Source organism: Pyrus communis, chromosome 14 (genome assembly GCF_041283825.1).
Source record: "Pyrus communis isolate YQ-2024b chromosome 14, ASM4128382v1, whole genome shotgun sequence".
In the NCBI taxonomy this organism is placed as follows: Eukaryota; Viridiplantae; Streptophyta; class Magnoliopsida; order Rosales; family Rosaceae; genus Pyrus; species Pyrus communis.
This window is the reverse complement of record NC_142578.1, coordinates 18,580,177-18,596,336: the sequence shown is the minus strand read 5'-3', so window position 1 is coordinate 18,596,336 and position 16,160 is coordinate 18,580,177. Positions and strand designations below refer to the sequence as shown.

At 36.6% G+C, this 16,160-nt stretch overlaps 2 protein-coding genes across 2 annotated transcripts; both read right to left on the bottom strand.

Moving 5' to 3' along the window:
* Positions 1 to 956: 956 nt before the first annotated feature.
* On the bottom strand, positions 957 to 4,295 carry LOC137713714 (AUGMIN subunit 1). The gene is made up of 6 exons (XM_068453056.2): positions 3,453 to 4,295; positions 3,213 to 3,345; positions 2,905 to 3,039; positions 2,676 to 2,799; positions 1,421 to 1,558; positions 957 to 1,336 (listed from the first exon to the last, which is right to left on the bottom strand). The coding sequence occupies exons 1-6, from the start codon at positions 3,715 to 3,717 to the stop codon at positions 1,229 to 1,231; spliced, it is 903 nt and encodes a 300-aa protein (XP_068309157.2). The 5' UTR covers positions 3,718 to 4,295; the 3' UTR covers positions 957 to 1,228.
* Positions 4,296 to 5,254: 959 nt separating this feature from the next.
* Positions 5,255 to 9,836, bottom strand: LOC137712772 (DNA-directed RNA polymerase V subunit 5A). Its single transcript, XM_068451933.2, has 4 exons — positions 9,478 to 9,836; positions 7,900 to 8,076; positions 6,618 to 6,731; positions 5,255 to 5,595 (listed from the first exon to the last, which is right to left on the bottom strand). Exons 1-4 carry the CDS (start codon positions 9,748 to 9,750, stop codon positions 5,470 to 5,472), a joined length of 690 nt encoding a protein of 229 aa, XP_068308034.1. The 5' UTR covers positions 9,751 to 9,836; the 3' UTR covers positions 5,255 to 5,469.
* Positions 9,837 to 16,160: the final 6,324 nt, after the last annotated feature.

Sequence of the window (16,160 nt, the reverse complement as noted above, 5' to 3'; positions counted from 1 at the left end):
GTAGGAGGTGTGGTGATTGGTCCATTTCCTTAGCCCAATTACACAATCGTTTATTCGTAATATTTTCGTTACGAACCCAACTCGGCCCTAAATCACGTCAACACTCTCGTGACATCGAGTATGATTTAATTAAGTCAACGGAAAAAATAATTTAAAACCATATACGTACATTCACCTCACTACGACTCAAGGGTATAATCGTCATTTTCACACAATCGAGGATAAAATATATATTAATTCGGGACGGGTCGTCACAGAAAATCAACGATCAAGATTAATCTAAAAGTAACAAACCCAAAAAATTACCAAAAATTTTCAAAAAAAAAAAAACAATTTTATTTCTTCAACACGCTAAAAACTAAACACGCTTAAATTAAACACACTTAAACAAATTAACTAAATATTTTTAATTAATTATGTTTGTTTGTAATGCTACGTTTGCTTTGTATTTAAAATTAAATTATCGGAGTTAAACATAATGTTTTATTTTCAAAAAACAAACTTATTAAGTGGACACTTACAAGGCATACAAAATAAAATAAAATAAATTATATTTATGAATAGTAATCACTCTTGCCTTTACCCTTCATCTTCTCAAATTGATAGACTTGCACAAAAACAATTATTGTTTATAGTGAATGGGAAGGGCAATTTCACTGCCCTTGCCCTTGCCCTCGCCCTCCTAAAACGGGTGGATGCTCTAAGCCAACTATTTACAAGGTTGTATAAAACATAATAATGATTACAACGTATTTTTAGGTTTGTTGGTTAAGAGGGTCAACATTTACACCCGAGGTCCCGACTTCAATACCCCCTCTTCTATTATCGCTTGTATTGAAAATAAGCTGAGTCATTGTGAAGTAAAAATCAAAAGAATAACATGTTTTCATTGTAATCAACTTAAGGTTAGATATAATACAATCGCAATCTAATGGTTAGATATACTCATGTGAATATAATACAATCACCATCTAATCGTCGAGATCGTGAATCCATTTAGTACATGTAAGTATGTTGTAGCCAAATCCCCAAATTTAACTCTATCTTGATAAAAATTTGGGTGTTAAACAGCTCAAAAATAAAAGAAGCAAAAATAATGAGACCACACTTGTGCAACAATCATCGGATCAACAGAAACACTGACCCGTTTACCAGTTCTCCAATAACGCAAACAAAACTATATATAATTTTACAGACGCAATCATACAACAATAAGTCTAGTGGTGCATTACTCTGACGTGGCTAGAGCTGAATGCAATACATCTTCGAGATACTTCTCCGCAGCAGCATATTGTCTTTTCTTGTCCTCGATTGCTAAAGCAGCCAAAGCTTTATCCTGCACACATACATATCTCATCAACCTCCCGATCTTTCTAGGACCTAAATAAACTGTGATCAATTAACCTAAGTAGAAAACTACCGGAGGCAAGTCTTGGTAGCTTCTCAAAGTATCAAGGACGGGCTTTGTCTTCTTCTCTAATTCCTTTCTGTGATCGGCCAATTCAACCAGCATCCCATGGCTAATCTCTGGGGTGTAGCCCACGCGATTAAGAGTTTCCTGTCCAATAAGTTTATAGCACAACTCTTTTTAGGAATAAATAAAGAAAATTGGGTTTTTGACAGCCCCATATTTTACAAAATAACAAAAAATTTGGATGAGAAAATGCGTTCTTCTTGTGACTTAAATATGAAATTTCAATATACTAGCCAATAGAGACCGATGAACAATTATTGCTAATTTTATATCATCTACCAAGCAGAAATTTACCGGCTACATTCTACCTATAGCATGATTGCTCCCAAACTAAGCTACTCTTAGGCAATCACCAAAAGTAAGAATTGACAAGCTGCGACAGGTTGAACTCCCAAATTTTCTATCAATCGTCACCATTCATAGAAAGCCCACTTTCTTTATGATAAAGGCTATGCAGATGCTTTATGAAATGCACATTTTGTCATAATCCTGATTAGTTCTGTGTTCCAGCATTCTGGAAACATAGGCATGCATTCAAAAACCAACAATATAATTTGTTATCAACTTCATGCAACTGGACCTTAATTATTTTCACAGTTATAGAATTGTAAATTTATAAGATCCTGGAATACATATCAAAGTTCTATGCGCCATTAACTATATATTTTCTTTTTCCAATTCCAAATTTTCTTTTCACCTCATAGGAGGTATATCTTTATTTGTATAGCACATCTTCTCCACTAGCACCACCCAAAAACTCATGCATGCATGAATATTATATATATTGGCACCACTCCACTAAAACGGTGCCAGAGTTGTTGCTTCAGTTTGGATGTATAACAAGATAACTCTTCAGATAATGCAATTTGTTCTATACTCTTAGATACTGATGCTCAAGAAATATCCACCCATACAAACTGGAACATGCAGATGATGCAGTTTGACATATGAGCCTCTTACCCAGAGAATCCTTCTAATCACCTTCTACAACCACCGCCTAATATTTACACACCTAAAAACAAATGGTAACAGTACCATCTACGTAGTCTGTTCCATAGACTTACCCATTTCATGTTATCTCACTATAAATGAAATTGATTTGAGTGCATGACAATCTTATATTCTCTGAATTCATTCTCTACAAGTCATTGACCAAATTTTGACACCAACAAAACAAAGTGCGGGAGCCGAAAATAAATACCTTGAAACGGACAGTCTCTTGATTGTACTGTTTCTCCTTACCAAGCATGAGCACCAAATTGTTCTTCCAATGCTCAACATGCGCCTCACATTGGCCTGCATCATCTTCTAGTTGAGCAAGTGTTCTACCAAAGTTTGAAAACTCAGCACATTCAGAAAAACCAAAATCCTACATTAAAAACCATACTCTTAACTTTACAGTTCTTGGAATATATCCAACAAGATCATACCTTTTCAAATAAGTTAACCTGGAAATCGCCTTTCGAGTGTAATCAAGAAGAACATTAGACTCTTTTTGCGCTTTAGCCCTCTTCTCCTCCACACCCGTCTTCCTCAACGATATATCCCCCATCGCCACAAGAAAACTAAAAAGCAAATCTCCGATGTCAGTCCAGCATTCAAACAATGTACAACCCACCCTTCATATGTCATCTCAGAAATCAAACAACAATGTAATACCCACATTTATTATCATTATTTCAGGTGAACGAGTCAGTATTCAAAGCAAAATGTAAATCCAGAATTCAAAAATACACACCTGCTGAGCTCAGTGTCTCTTATATTCAACAAATTGGCTACATTGGCTAAAACCTGAGCTGATGACACCACATTCGAAGGCAAACCCTCCTGTGCCAAACCCACACTCTCCAATATCTCTCTGATCCTCGCAGCTAACGCCCACAAGCACAAAATTTCAAATTTTGAAAAGAAAAACACGTACAAAATATACAAATTAAACAATATATATATATAGGAAGAAAATTGGAGCAGCAGATACCTTGGGCTCGGTATTCGGAGGCTTTGAGGCGGAAATCGGAAGCGAGGATCTTGGAAGCTTGAGTTTGGGCCTGGGAGAGAGTGGCAAGGTTGTGTAAATACGCCACCGAACGAGGGGTATATTCGAAATCGGGCACTTCTTTTCCGGCTTGGGAGAACTCTTGAGTGAGCCATTGCTTTACGTCGCCGATTCGAGATGCGTCCGAACCGCCACCGCCGGCGCTGCTGCTCTTCGACGTCGTATCGCTTACAGAGGAGTCGGTCATTGCGGAGGGATTGCTGAGTCGATTCAGTGCACCGTTGGCTCGTTCGTTGGTTTTTTAGATTTGGGGAATTATTTGATTTGAATTAAATTCAAACTTTCGTATGTTTGCATTTTAATTTTTACGAGAGTATTTCACACCACTCGACTCTATTTCAAAGGGAGGAGTCATTGGTTAAAATATTAGCATCGATGAAAGTAGCGATATGTAAATTTGTAGAATTATTTATGAATAGATTAATATTGGTTGATTTGCTAAAAAAGAGAATTTAAAATTCGAATGTTAAATATTGATTTAGACAAAATAGAAGAGTATTTTCAATATTTAATCGATGTTATCGAAATTTAAAATGAAATTTTAGGTAATATCAAACATTTGTTTAGACAAAATGTAAGAATTTATCTTATATTTAACCGATATGACAAAAATATTGACAAAATCTATGGTTTTTAGGAAGAAATATTGACATTATCGAAAAAAATTTAAAACATTGGGAGGAGTTCAATTTTGTAATTAAAAGGTTGTTTTCTAAAACACGGGTGATGTTATTTTAATTTATACATACATAAAAGTATGACAATGAATCTGTAACTTCAAAAGATTGAGGTTAATTGTATGGCCGGCACTGCAGGCGGCGGCAGCCGAAATAACCGGTTACCGGGCACCAGGTATGCTGGCAGAGTCATTTGTTGCAAAATTATAGGTTTATTTTTAGTTAGTCCGAATTCTAACTTAGAGGCATTCAGTTATAATCCAGCGCACGATAGCTTCACGCCACTGATTTTTCAACCAGCGCAATGACCAATTGTGCAAATCAACTACATGTAACTCGATTTAATCTCATTTTGTTCCTATAACTCAAAAACCGACGCTCTCAAAATTCGCTTCGCTTTGCCCTCTAGAACTCTGTTTCAAATTTTTTATCCCAACTTGCCACCTAAAACATGACTCGTCTCTATAAAGCTCAAATTTTGCTCAATATTGACTTAGTCTGCTCGTTTCTAGTGTAGATTTAAGTCGGATGAGACTGGCTAATCAATTTCTTTTTTATTTTTTTTCTCTTTAATTTCTTTTAAACCTAATATTTTCTGATTGTTAAATGCTGAAGCATAAGCGAGATTTACAATCAAATTTATTGCATATATAGCATAATCGTATTGGGTCGTGAGTCACATTTATGCTTAGGAGACGGCTTATAAATTTCAAGAATAAGAGAGAATACACAAGTCAAAGTGTAACAAATTTTGAGTTTCTCGAAGTAAAGTGATGACTTTCAAGATACAGAAGGCAAAGCAAGATTAAAATGGAATTCCAAAAACATAGCCAAAAATAAGCCAAAATGTTAAATTAAAGCTATCCGACTGCCAATAAATTTGTAAACTATATAACATCCTGTTGATCATGATAAGTCCCAACTTTGGAGCAATTCATAAATCGCTTAGTTCAGTGACCGATGTTTGAGCGTGTAACGCTCGAACAAGCCGTCACTGAACAACACTCTCCAGAGAAAGGAGAATTTGACCAGTGAAAGGCTAAAAGCTTACCAGAACCAGGAATCAACCATTCATTAGCTACGGCCGGACCGAGAAACGAAATTCTTTATCCATTTGACAGACATGATACGAAATGAAAAGGTTTCTAATCGTCAAGGTTGAAAATACATGACATCACATAAACTAGACACTAGAAACTAGAAACTAGAAGGGCCACATTCCTCAAAAGGATATGATACAAAAGTGCACCCAGAAGAAGGCATCACCAGATGCAACGGTATGTAACATGAGACTCGGTAATATCACCACTGTAAGTAACTTTCACTACCTGCCCCTTCTCAAGTCCGTAGTACCTTGAAATTGCGTCTTTTCGTGACAGTCGGGGAAGCTGCAGGAGAACAGTTGATGAAATTAAAACAGCGCAAACATTACAGTTTAGCTACCAGTCAGAAGCCAACCAACCATCTACGTGAAATGTAATAGTAATGTACAGTTTTTTTAAACTAGAATGCAACATTTGATGTACGATTATACCAAAGCACTTCCAATACAAACGTAGGTGATTCTTCTTACTGGGACAGTCCAATAGTAAAATTGACCGTTTCAAGGAATCACGGTGGGTGGAAAGAGAGAGAAACAAGACTGCTAGATGACTACCATAAGTTAACCAAAGATAAGAAAGCCTCCAAAGCTCGAAGGCTTATAGGACCAAAAGAAGGGAGATCCATGAATCGTGAGGTAGGGACAGTCAGAGTTTCCTCAAATTGGGGTCATGGAAACCAGTTCACCATAGTTTGCTCTGCATAATATACGTCTATAGGCACAAAGTAGTATCAGTTGCCATTTCGATATGCAATCTCAGCTGAAGTTCCCAATAGAGCAATATAATGAGATAATCACATATTGATCAACAATAACATTAGAGAATTCCTTCAATATGTGGCCACTTAAAATATGCCCACTTGAACGTTTATGTGTCAAGTTTTGATCTGTACTTATATTAAAGTTTCAATTTAGTCAATGCACTTTTAATTGTTTTAATCAAGTGTTCCCCCTATCATGGTATCCTGGATGCATCAAAGATGTTAGACAAATTTACGTGGTGATTCATCACTGTCACCATTTGTATTTCCTCTATCTAAATATGGAGTTAATACGAATGACATAACATGGGTCCAACCCAATTCACTCACCAAACCATCCCTACCAACCACTCACACATAAAATCGTAACACTCTTTTTCAACAACATATCAGAAGAAATTTCAAACAACAGCGGGCAACCACAGCGAAAGTCAGATAAGCAATTCAAATCTATTCAAGATTATTCAGAAATTAAGAACGATATGAAGGATCTCCAGAGAAAGAAAATCAGAGTCTGGTTTTTCTTTACTTAAGTTAATAAAATAACCTGCTTTTCTTCTATGTTGTACTTCTTTAGGAGTTTTTGTTTCTCTTTGTCCGTCAGCACCCTATGCTTTGGCTTCAAGACATGCTTCGTGATATTAACAAGCAAGTCGGTAATCTGCCAAACAAAAAAAATATATTATGACAGGAGTGAGAAGGAGAACTTCTAAGTGAACGAACCATTAAAAGTAAAAGGCAGAAACACTTTTACAGTTATCAGTAAGTGTTTTCGTATAAATGCTGTAAAAATGCAATTAAACAACCAACTAAGGTGGGTTAACAAGGAAACAACAATAATTTAATATGCTACGTGAAAGTGAGAACAAATGTCAAGGGAAAAACAAAAGGCTAAAGAAACTGTTAAAAATCATATTTTGAAATGCTTTCCGTGAAAACCTAAAGAAATAACAAAAACACAACCGTACGTACGTACCTTGGTAAAAAAATTAACCAAGCAAATAATTGAGGAATTTTCGGATACCACAAAAGGGCTTATTTTTAGCTATGACACTTGTACTCTTCACCAAATCTCAATAGCCCCTACACTCTATATTGGCTCACTTAAACACCTGCACTCTTCCTCAATGTCCCGCTTTACCCTATTTCATCAAATAAGTTAAAAGGAGCCGTTGATTGTGCTAGTGTGGCATGGACAATTTAGTCTTTTCAACTATGTTAGTAAGACCCATGAATGCAAGGATGTGGGCTAAACTAAAACCAGGGTTTGATTTCTTCATATTAAGGAAAATAAAGAAGGGGAGAGCAATGAGGTAGAAAGTCTCCCTAAGAATCTTTGCAAAAGGATCCGAAAACATTGAAATTGATTCACGAATCTTGAAATTCAACCCTCTAAATTTTATATTTTTTCTCTTAGCCTGGAGAAATCAAACCCTCATGTGAGTTTAACCCACCTCCCATTACCCATGGGTTCCACTAACATGCCACGTCACATGCCACATAACCAATGTAGTTGAAAAGACTAAATTGTCCATGCCACGTCAACACAATTAACGGCAGTTGACCACCCTAAATCACCTTCCCCAATATTCTTTATGCCTAGATATAAAGAAGCCAACTTTATCGCTGCATTTTGATCCTTAAAGGCTTAAACAGCACTTAGTTCATCAATTGTATCTTCTAAGAGAATGCTTATAACGCCTCTCCAGTCATAAGCCATCCATAAAGCTAATCCAGAGAATCAGAAACGTAGTCAAATGTAATCACCTTGCAGGACTTGTTATGTAAAAGAATGAAATGCAAAACATAATTGACATTCGGAGACAAACCTGGAATATTTCAGTTTTGAACGGATAAAGCTCCAGAGTTTTTAGAGCTTGGTTTGTTACTTGGTTTTGGGTAATTAATATGAGCCCCGTTAAAGTGTCCTTATTAGCAATCTGAGAATGTAGCCCACGAATCACATTAACCTTCACGATACCAGGGCCACAGTAAATGACCAGCATCTGCAATCCAAACATTAATCATAAATACCAATTGCGCATAAGTTATTACTAGGATCACTCACACTAATTTCAAGTGAAGAGCATAGCATATACATCAGTGCTACGGTTTATGCCTTTGTCTAGTATCCATGCATAGTACTTTAACATTTCAATTCGATGGTAGGTAGGAGAAATCACATTGACTAAAGTGTAAGGGAATTGTGGAAGCAACCGAGGTTAAGTAATCATATCTGGTCTGGATAAAGTCTGCATGCATATCACTAACAAGTAACAACATATCTAACATCCCCTTTAAGCTGTAAGCCTGTAAGGAGGACCTTCCAGCAGCTCAGTTTGTACTTGGTGGCTTGGCCACATGATTTACTTTATATTAGAATATGACACTAGAGATGATACCAAAGCATGACAGCATACTAATACAACCACATGAAGTATTACAGAATATAAAAAATTATTAACTCGTCGTGACTTTGTTCATATGAAAGTCAATCAGGGAGTTGTACGTGTAACTATTACTTAAGATGCAATTTTAAGGACAACTCAGAAATTTATTATGAACTATGACATAGATCTGTCCTAATGAACAAAGGGTTTAGGGATGGAGTATAAATAGGGAAAGAAGATCAAGAAGTATACTGAAAAATAGATTCTGAAGTTTATAGGGACAGACATCCAAAAGAATAAATAATCACTTTGCAATATGATACAGACATCGAACTCAAACAAGCTTCTAAAATATGAAACACACACTCCACATTAAGCACATGAACTGCTGGCCAAACAACAAACGGATGCTAAAAAACAGTATACAGATCTAATCGCAAACCTCTTGACTAATGGTAAAACCTCAGTTAGCAGATTAGCTAAAGCCTGGATTTTGATCAAGTAATTTCATATCCTCCACAGGAAAATCCAGCATCTTTTCTTTTCAAATAACTTTTGTAAATTCCTAAATCTTATATCATTTATTGCAACCTTCAAATGAAATTACGCCACCGGTGGCCTGGTAAACATCTAATTACAACTGCGCATGCATGCCTAGGTTGTATTGAGATTTATCAAAAACAGAAAAGACCCACAGCACCAAAGAAGTCACAAGCACTGAATCAGCTTTGCTTCTTTTAGAACCATAAACACAAAAACCGCAAGGAAGCAAACGAACAGTGCGTACTTATTCCTACACATATTGCTAAAACCCTAAACCCTAATTGTTTGCTAAGCCTCAAAATTTCCAGAAGTTGTAAGCACGTAGATCATGAAATCCGACAGAATACAAGTACAACAATGGACAAAAACGACCCAGAACCAGAAATTCTTCTTTCTATTCTCTTCCATTTTCAAGTAAATAAAAATACATAAAATAAAATAAATTCAAGAAAAAGAAAGTCATGAATTACTTACCCTGTCGGAAGGGTCGGCGCAATGAGTGGCGGAGAAGCGGAGGCGCTCGATATCGGGAGTTGGGCCGTGGAGGAAGCGGAAGTCTTGGAGAGAGAGGTCGATTTCGGAGGCGGGAACAGAATAGCCTCTGTCCCTCAGCATCTCCAGCACCGTTCTCCGTGACAGGTAGTATCGGTGGCTCTCCGCGCTGCCGTCGTCCACGTGGCTGGTCAAGCAAGGCCCCAGAATCTCCCCGTTGGTTTCCCCATTCGCCGGCTCTCCCTCCACTTCCATCTCTCTCTCTCTCCCCCTCCCTCTCCTGAGACCCGTCTTAAAGACTTGAACTCAACTGAGAAAGTACACTCTCGCTTTTGGGGTTCTGGGAAGTAGTATCATGTGTATGTGTTTCTTTTTGTTCCGGGTCAAAACAATCCCAACCGTTGCTGATTTATTACAATAAATCAACCGTTCAGATTTAATACTAAGTCTGCTAACCAAGAAACTTCTTGACATGCGCTGGAGAGGTATGGGCGGATGCGATCGGTACTCTTGATATTCTGATCCTCTGTAATTATATACTCGAATTATGTATTTTGTAGTCATCTTTTGTATTTTACTGTTACTTGTGGGTACCTATTATTCATTGTTTTTCGTATTAAAATACACTTATATATTAAAAAGGATATACATAGTATACCAAAAAATTAAATGAATTTATACATGAGCTCAAATATTAAGAGAGAACAATTAATTGCATGTGGTCTAATATCCTAGTGAATATGGTATTGGGTTTCCATCCATGCATCTCAGCCCCAGGTTCAAAATTCCTCATTTCCTATGCATCCCAGGTTCAAAATTCCTCATTTCCTAAATTATTATAATAGTTTCAAATCATTCTCTCCCGTTAATAATAATATTATTATTAATAAATTAAAAAGAAATAACAATAAATTACATATACGAAAATATTCAAAATCTATCAAATTTTGAATTTGAAATTTGCGATGAGATCCAATCTAGTTCTAGAATTTTGGAATGGAAATTGGAAATGATGTTTCTAATCTGATTCGTCTAAAAATCGCCCCTATTTTGGTGTTAAAGAATTATTCCTTAACTCATTGCGTCCCATGTTCAAAACATATTCCCTCCCTTAAGTGTGGATTAATTAGTGTATGATATCACTTGTACTAAAAACACTTTGTATTGGGCTTGAACATGTCCCCTCCCCAAATTAAAATTAATTAGTGTTAAATAACGCTTGTAATCCGAAAAGAAAAAACAATTCGTATCAAACTCGTTGGAACTTGGAACTTTAGGGGGCGTTTGTTGTGAGGGACTATCTCAGACTGGACTAACTTATGAGACTAAGTTGGGTTGGCTTACACTAGACTAAGCTGGACTCACTTAGTTAAGCGTTTGATGTAGTGACGGACTAAAAGAAGGATAATTAACAACTATAGTATTAGGCTTTTTTATATTAACACCCCACAAAATGTTGAATGGACCACACATTAAAATTTAATATTAAATGACTTATTTACCCTACTATGCAATGACAATTTTGACCTTATTAGGTTTAAAAGAAAAATAAAAAATTTCTATATACACCCCGAATCACTTTTAACTTATTATTTATCTTCTTCAACTATCAAAACCCCTCCGACCCTCTATTGTTGAACAAAACCCTAACCAATGAAACTACAAACATGTTGATTGAGAAAAATTATTTTTGACGAATGAAACACAAAATCGATGTTTCAGAAGCTTCATATGAGGTAAGACTTCATATTTTTTGTTGTTTTAGTGATTTTGATGACATCAATAATTATTTAATCTTTTTTTTTTGCTGCATTATTCAAGCTTTTATGTTCATATTCATCTTTTAGAGATCATAGAGATTACATGAAGAATTAAACACCTAAAATCACCACCAAATATTAAAAACATACAACATGAGTTTTAATGGTTGAATCGCAAACAACCCACATATGCTTTAAATCTCAGGCGGCATCTTTTGTCAAAATCTCAGTCGACATTTTTTATCCAAATTAAAAACTTTATAAGATTTGAGAGAATGTAGGGTGTATAGAAAATATGGGATGTATGTAGAAAATGTAAGGTGTATATTGAGAATGTGGGGTGTAAGGGTATTATGGGAAAGTATGTGGGGTGTATTAAGATAATTTTTAATTGAAAAAGTAAATGTATGGTGTATAAAATATGTGAGGTTTATTCAACAGGGTGTTAATATAATAAGCCTAATATTATATTATTTAATACACATTCAATAATATTTTATTATTAATTTAATATATTTTATTCAAGCTTTAGCCCCTTGTTTTATGTGTCTAGAACACTCTTTCGTTCCGTCCTTTATTAATTCAACAATATTTTAATTTTTTATCCAACCTTTCTCTAGACTCTGTTTGGAGGGTTCTTTCTTTACTTCCTAGTTTCGTCCCCCATAACACTCCTTTTCTCCATCATTTGTCCTGAAAAACCACAACCTTCAAAATCGTTTTTCTTGTGCAAAATCATCCTCAAAACTACTCTCTCCTCCGTCTCCGTCTCTCCATTGCTCTTCGTCCCAAAGCTACTTTCTCCCCTTCTCTATCCATTTCTCTCCGAAATTTTATGGGAAAAATGACAAATTTCTGGGAATTTTTTAGAATAAGGAAGAATTTTTCTATTAGGATTGTTGTTGTTATCGTTTTGCATTTTTTTTTTTTTCGAATTTTGGTGTTGAGATTTAGGTAGCAGTGAGGCTAGGTTTCAGATCTGGGAAATGAGTTGGCAAATGGAGTTGCCCAAAGCATGCTTACGGGCTTGTGGACTTGCAGCATTTATAAACTTGCATCGTGCAATCGTTTTTGGAGATGGGATTAGCAATCCCATGGTTTTTGGGGGGTTTAGCTAAGAAATGCTAGTCTCTTCTTTAGTCGAAGCGAGTGAGAGCTAATCTCATTAAACCTAAGCCTTCCAGGAAAGGTTAGTCCAGTCCAATCCAGTGCATTTTAGTGAGGGCAAACACACACCTCCTTATTCTATTCGCAGGTCATTCACATTTCACAGTGTTGATTTGTTATTATGATCTACTAAACTTTGTAATTAAGTTTTAATTATTGGTTACAGATATTTAAGAAGCGAGTAATACTAAGCAGACTAAGTCTAGATATTTAATAATACAATCATCAACTTTCATGTTATTTAGTTTACAAAATTTGGTCTACAAATTTAGTTCTTCTGACATTACCCTTAAGAAACATGGGAAGGCTAGTTTTTGTACAACTATATATATATATATATTAAGAGGGTGAGAAAATATATTAATATTGTGACAGCTCGTCCCGGGAATTTTGAAACGTACACGTGAAAAGACGATTTTGCCCCTAGTGCGTTTCCTTTACGTTTTGTGTTATGTTTTGGGTTTTGTTGGCATGTTTTGAGCCACACACACACTCCCACACTCCACACCCTTTTCTCCCTTTCCCTGCACCTGTCCCGAGTTCCCTTTCCCATCCCATTTTCCATACAACTTACGGACACACACACAAACCACCCAAATCGTCCCAGATCGAAGGAACAAAGTACTTATCCATGCTCGTGAGGCTCGTAGGAGTCCAACCATACCCATTTCAGGTAAGAATACCTTCGTTTTCATGTCGAACTCGGGATGCCCGATTTTGGTACTGTTCATGCACACGTAATTTCTCACGTTTTTGGGAATTTCAAGCTTGCAGGAAGCTTGGTGAGGTCCCTAGGAGGCTCGGGGTGGTTCGTTTGAAGGTTTTGGACGTGGGGATCACGAGTTTCGAGGTTGGCCGAAGTTGGGGTGATTTTCCAGGTGAGATTTTGTGGATTTTAGCACTTGAAAGTAGTATGATTGTGTTCCTCTCGTTGTAAGCTTCATTTTGGTACCAATTTTGTGAAATTTGGTTGAAAAACGAAGGAGATATCACGATTTGAAAATTTCCCGGTTTTCCGGCGCCGGAGTCTCGCCGAAGAAGACGACGGAATATTCCGTCAAATCTGACGGAATATTCCTGACGCCGTTGACAGAATCTGTTAGGGATAACGGAATATTCCTGACGGCGTCAACTGACGCCGTCAGCGTGCCAGGCACGTGCCTACGCGTGTGGCCGTGCCTTGCCCGGCGCGTGGGGGCGCGTGCGACGGTGAAAAATTATTTTAAAAATATGGGGATGTTCCTGAGGTTGAGTAGATCACGTTGGTGAATTCATACACCCCATTTGAGCATTGTATGAGAAGTTATTTCTAAAGGTTGGTTATTTGATTTAAAATTAACGTTTTTGTAGTTGTTTCGCATATAGGTGAATCCTATCCCGAGGACGAGCGTGGTCACTCGAGGTAGAGAGGTTACGACCCTTCCACATACCAGTGAGTGGGCTTTTGGTTTTCCGCATATACCTATGTACTTATATTTTTCCCAGAAAGTGATTTTAAGACGTTTATTCGTTATATGCCATATTTATATTGCCGGTTGTTATGCATGATTAGTTGCATTGTTAATTGTTTATATATATATGTGTATTTGGTGCTGCGGACGCACAGGTAAGTGTCAGGTAAGTGTTATTCATGTTTACATTCAGTAATGATTTGAGATGCTTAGAGAGCTCATAACCTGCACCCCCGGTGTTAGTGCTCCAGCCCAGAGTTGGGCACAGTCCTTCATGTGATGTTCACCTCCCGCACCACACGCTCAGCTTAGATCCAAGTTAGGTGCACAGTCCTGTCGTACAGACCACATTAGGTGGTTCCGACTCGTAGGTGACCCGCGACTATTCGCCCAGCCTTCACGTGATCGTAGCACTTGAGCGTATATATATGTATTACACCCAGGCTTGTCGTACAGACCACATTAGGTGGTTCTGACTCGTGTGCAGGTTTAGTTACTGAGATTGAGACGTGAGCTCTATATTCAGCCGTACAGGTCACATTAGGTGACTCCGGCTGACAGACTATATGTTATTGATATTATTTTTTACCTGAGCACTTGCATTTCATTTTGAGATTTTGGCATGACATATTCTTGAGCACGATTGGTATATATATATGTCTATTTTCTGGGAGGTATACATGTTTTACGGCGAGGGGTTAGAACTTATTTGTTAACTGGTTTTCGAAAAGCTTTGTTTTTGCCCACTCACGCTTTTGTTTTGAGCCCCTCCAGGTTCTAGTTGACTAGCACGTTTGGTGGTTTCCTTGAGGATTTTCCCGGCATTTCTGACAGACGATCACCAGCTTAGGCCCACCTTCGGGTGTACTTTTGTTGTGACATTTTCTTTTGGACTGCTTTAGGCCTTATGCTCTGAACTTAGCGTCTCACTATGCTTGCACTTGTTATCACTTTATGTAAAACCAGTTTTTATTTATTCGTATTACTATTTCCATTATTATTTTATTAGCTTCCGCACTGTGCACATGGTTACGTCACTTCCACGTGACGGCCAGCATGCCCTGATCTCGATCGGGGTGTGTCAAATATCGAATTTGTCATTTATAAAGTTTGAACTTAAGAACAGAAATACCATTAAATTGTGGTACATTCAATCATGTTCTTTTAAGGTTCTCATTTTGAGGACCTGTGATGACCAAATATATATTAACCACAAGATTATATTCGTGTAGATCCAAAGACTTAAAATATTTGACAATTTAATAAAGTAAAACAAGAAAATGAGTTTTCTTATGGTTCATGGATTTTAAGTTGGTTTTACTTTCTTAAGTTATTAAATATTTGAAGACTTTGGCTCTAAACTAATATAATCTTATGGTTAATATGCATTTGGTCCTACTCAAAATGAGGACCTTAAAAGAGCAGGACTGAATGTATTACAATTCAGTAGGATTCCTATTCTTAAGTTTGAACTTTATGAATGACAAATTTGATATTGATATATATTCTCACACTCTTAATATAAATATACAGTTGTATAAAAGAATAATATTTAAAATGAAAAAAAAATGTAGCCTCTAACATTCAATTTCAATTTATCCTTCTCATTTATAAAAAAAAATATATCAGTTCACCATTTGGCTTCGAGGCAATTTCATCGTATCAAATATACGTTTTCCATTGATTTAAAGGAAAATTAGAATGCCCTACACTTTTTCTATAATTGTTAGATTAAACATTCATCCTTTTTAAAGATTTGATTAAGGTGCTTGATGTATATCCCGAGGACTGAATGTATATATTGTTGTTGATGGTTCCACTAACTTCATCCCCGATTTTATACCATTGTTAACGGCAGATAGGTTCTGTGTGGAGTTCAATGGAGGACATCGACGTTTGCTTCTCTTTTTGTTGTTGGGGCTTGGTTGGTCTTCACCTCTGGTGTTTGTTGGATTGCTGGTTCATGGTCGCCGGAGCTTGCTTTGACTACGGTAATGGAACTTAGCGGCTAAGGTTTTCAGTTTTTTTCTCTGTCTTTCTTTTTCGGGCTCAACCCTTAAGTTGGGCTGTTGTTGTGTTGGCCCATTTTTTGTTTATGTTTAGTTGTGAGCTTTTGTTTTGTATGTAAGTCTACCTTTTATCAAAAAAAAAGAAAAAAAAGAAAAAAACATTACAATCAAGTATGAATTTGGTAATAGAATCGCATGAGAGTTAATTTTTGAGCAAATTGAGATTAAGTACTAACTGAGATACTAGTTAGGAAACAGATTTTAAGATTAAATTAAAT

Bases quoted from the DNA above. Each gene is read 5' to 3' on its own strand.
- LOC137713714 (XM_068453056.2), bottom strand. From the start codon at position 3,717: ATGACCGACTCCTCTGTAAGCGATACGACGTCGAAGAGCAGCAGCGCC. The intron at 3,040-3,212 runs GTGTGTATTTTT...TTTGCTTTTTAG, and splicing joins AGAGACACTGAGCTCAGCAG to TTTTCTTGTGGCGATGGGGG. The intron at 2,800-2,904 runs GTATGATCTTGT...AAACTTTGGTAG, and splicing joins AGGTTAACTTATTTGAAAAG to AACACTTGCTCAACTAGAAG.
- LOC137712772 (XM_068451933.2), bottom strand. From the start codon at position 9,750: ATGGAAGTGGAGGGAGAGCCGGCGAATGGGGAAACCAACGGGGAGATT. The intron at 8,077-9,477 runs GTAAGTAATTCA...TTTGGATTGCAG, and splicing joins GCGCCGACCCTTCCGACAGG to ATGCTGGTCATTTACTGTGG. The intron at 5,596-6,617 runs GTTATTTTATTA...GTTCTCCTGCAG, and splicing joins ACAACATAGAAGAAAAGCAG to CTTCCCCGACTGTCACGAAA.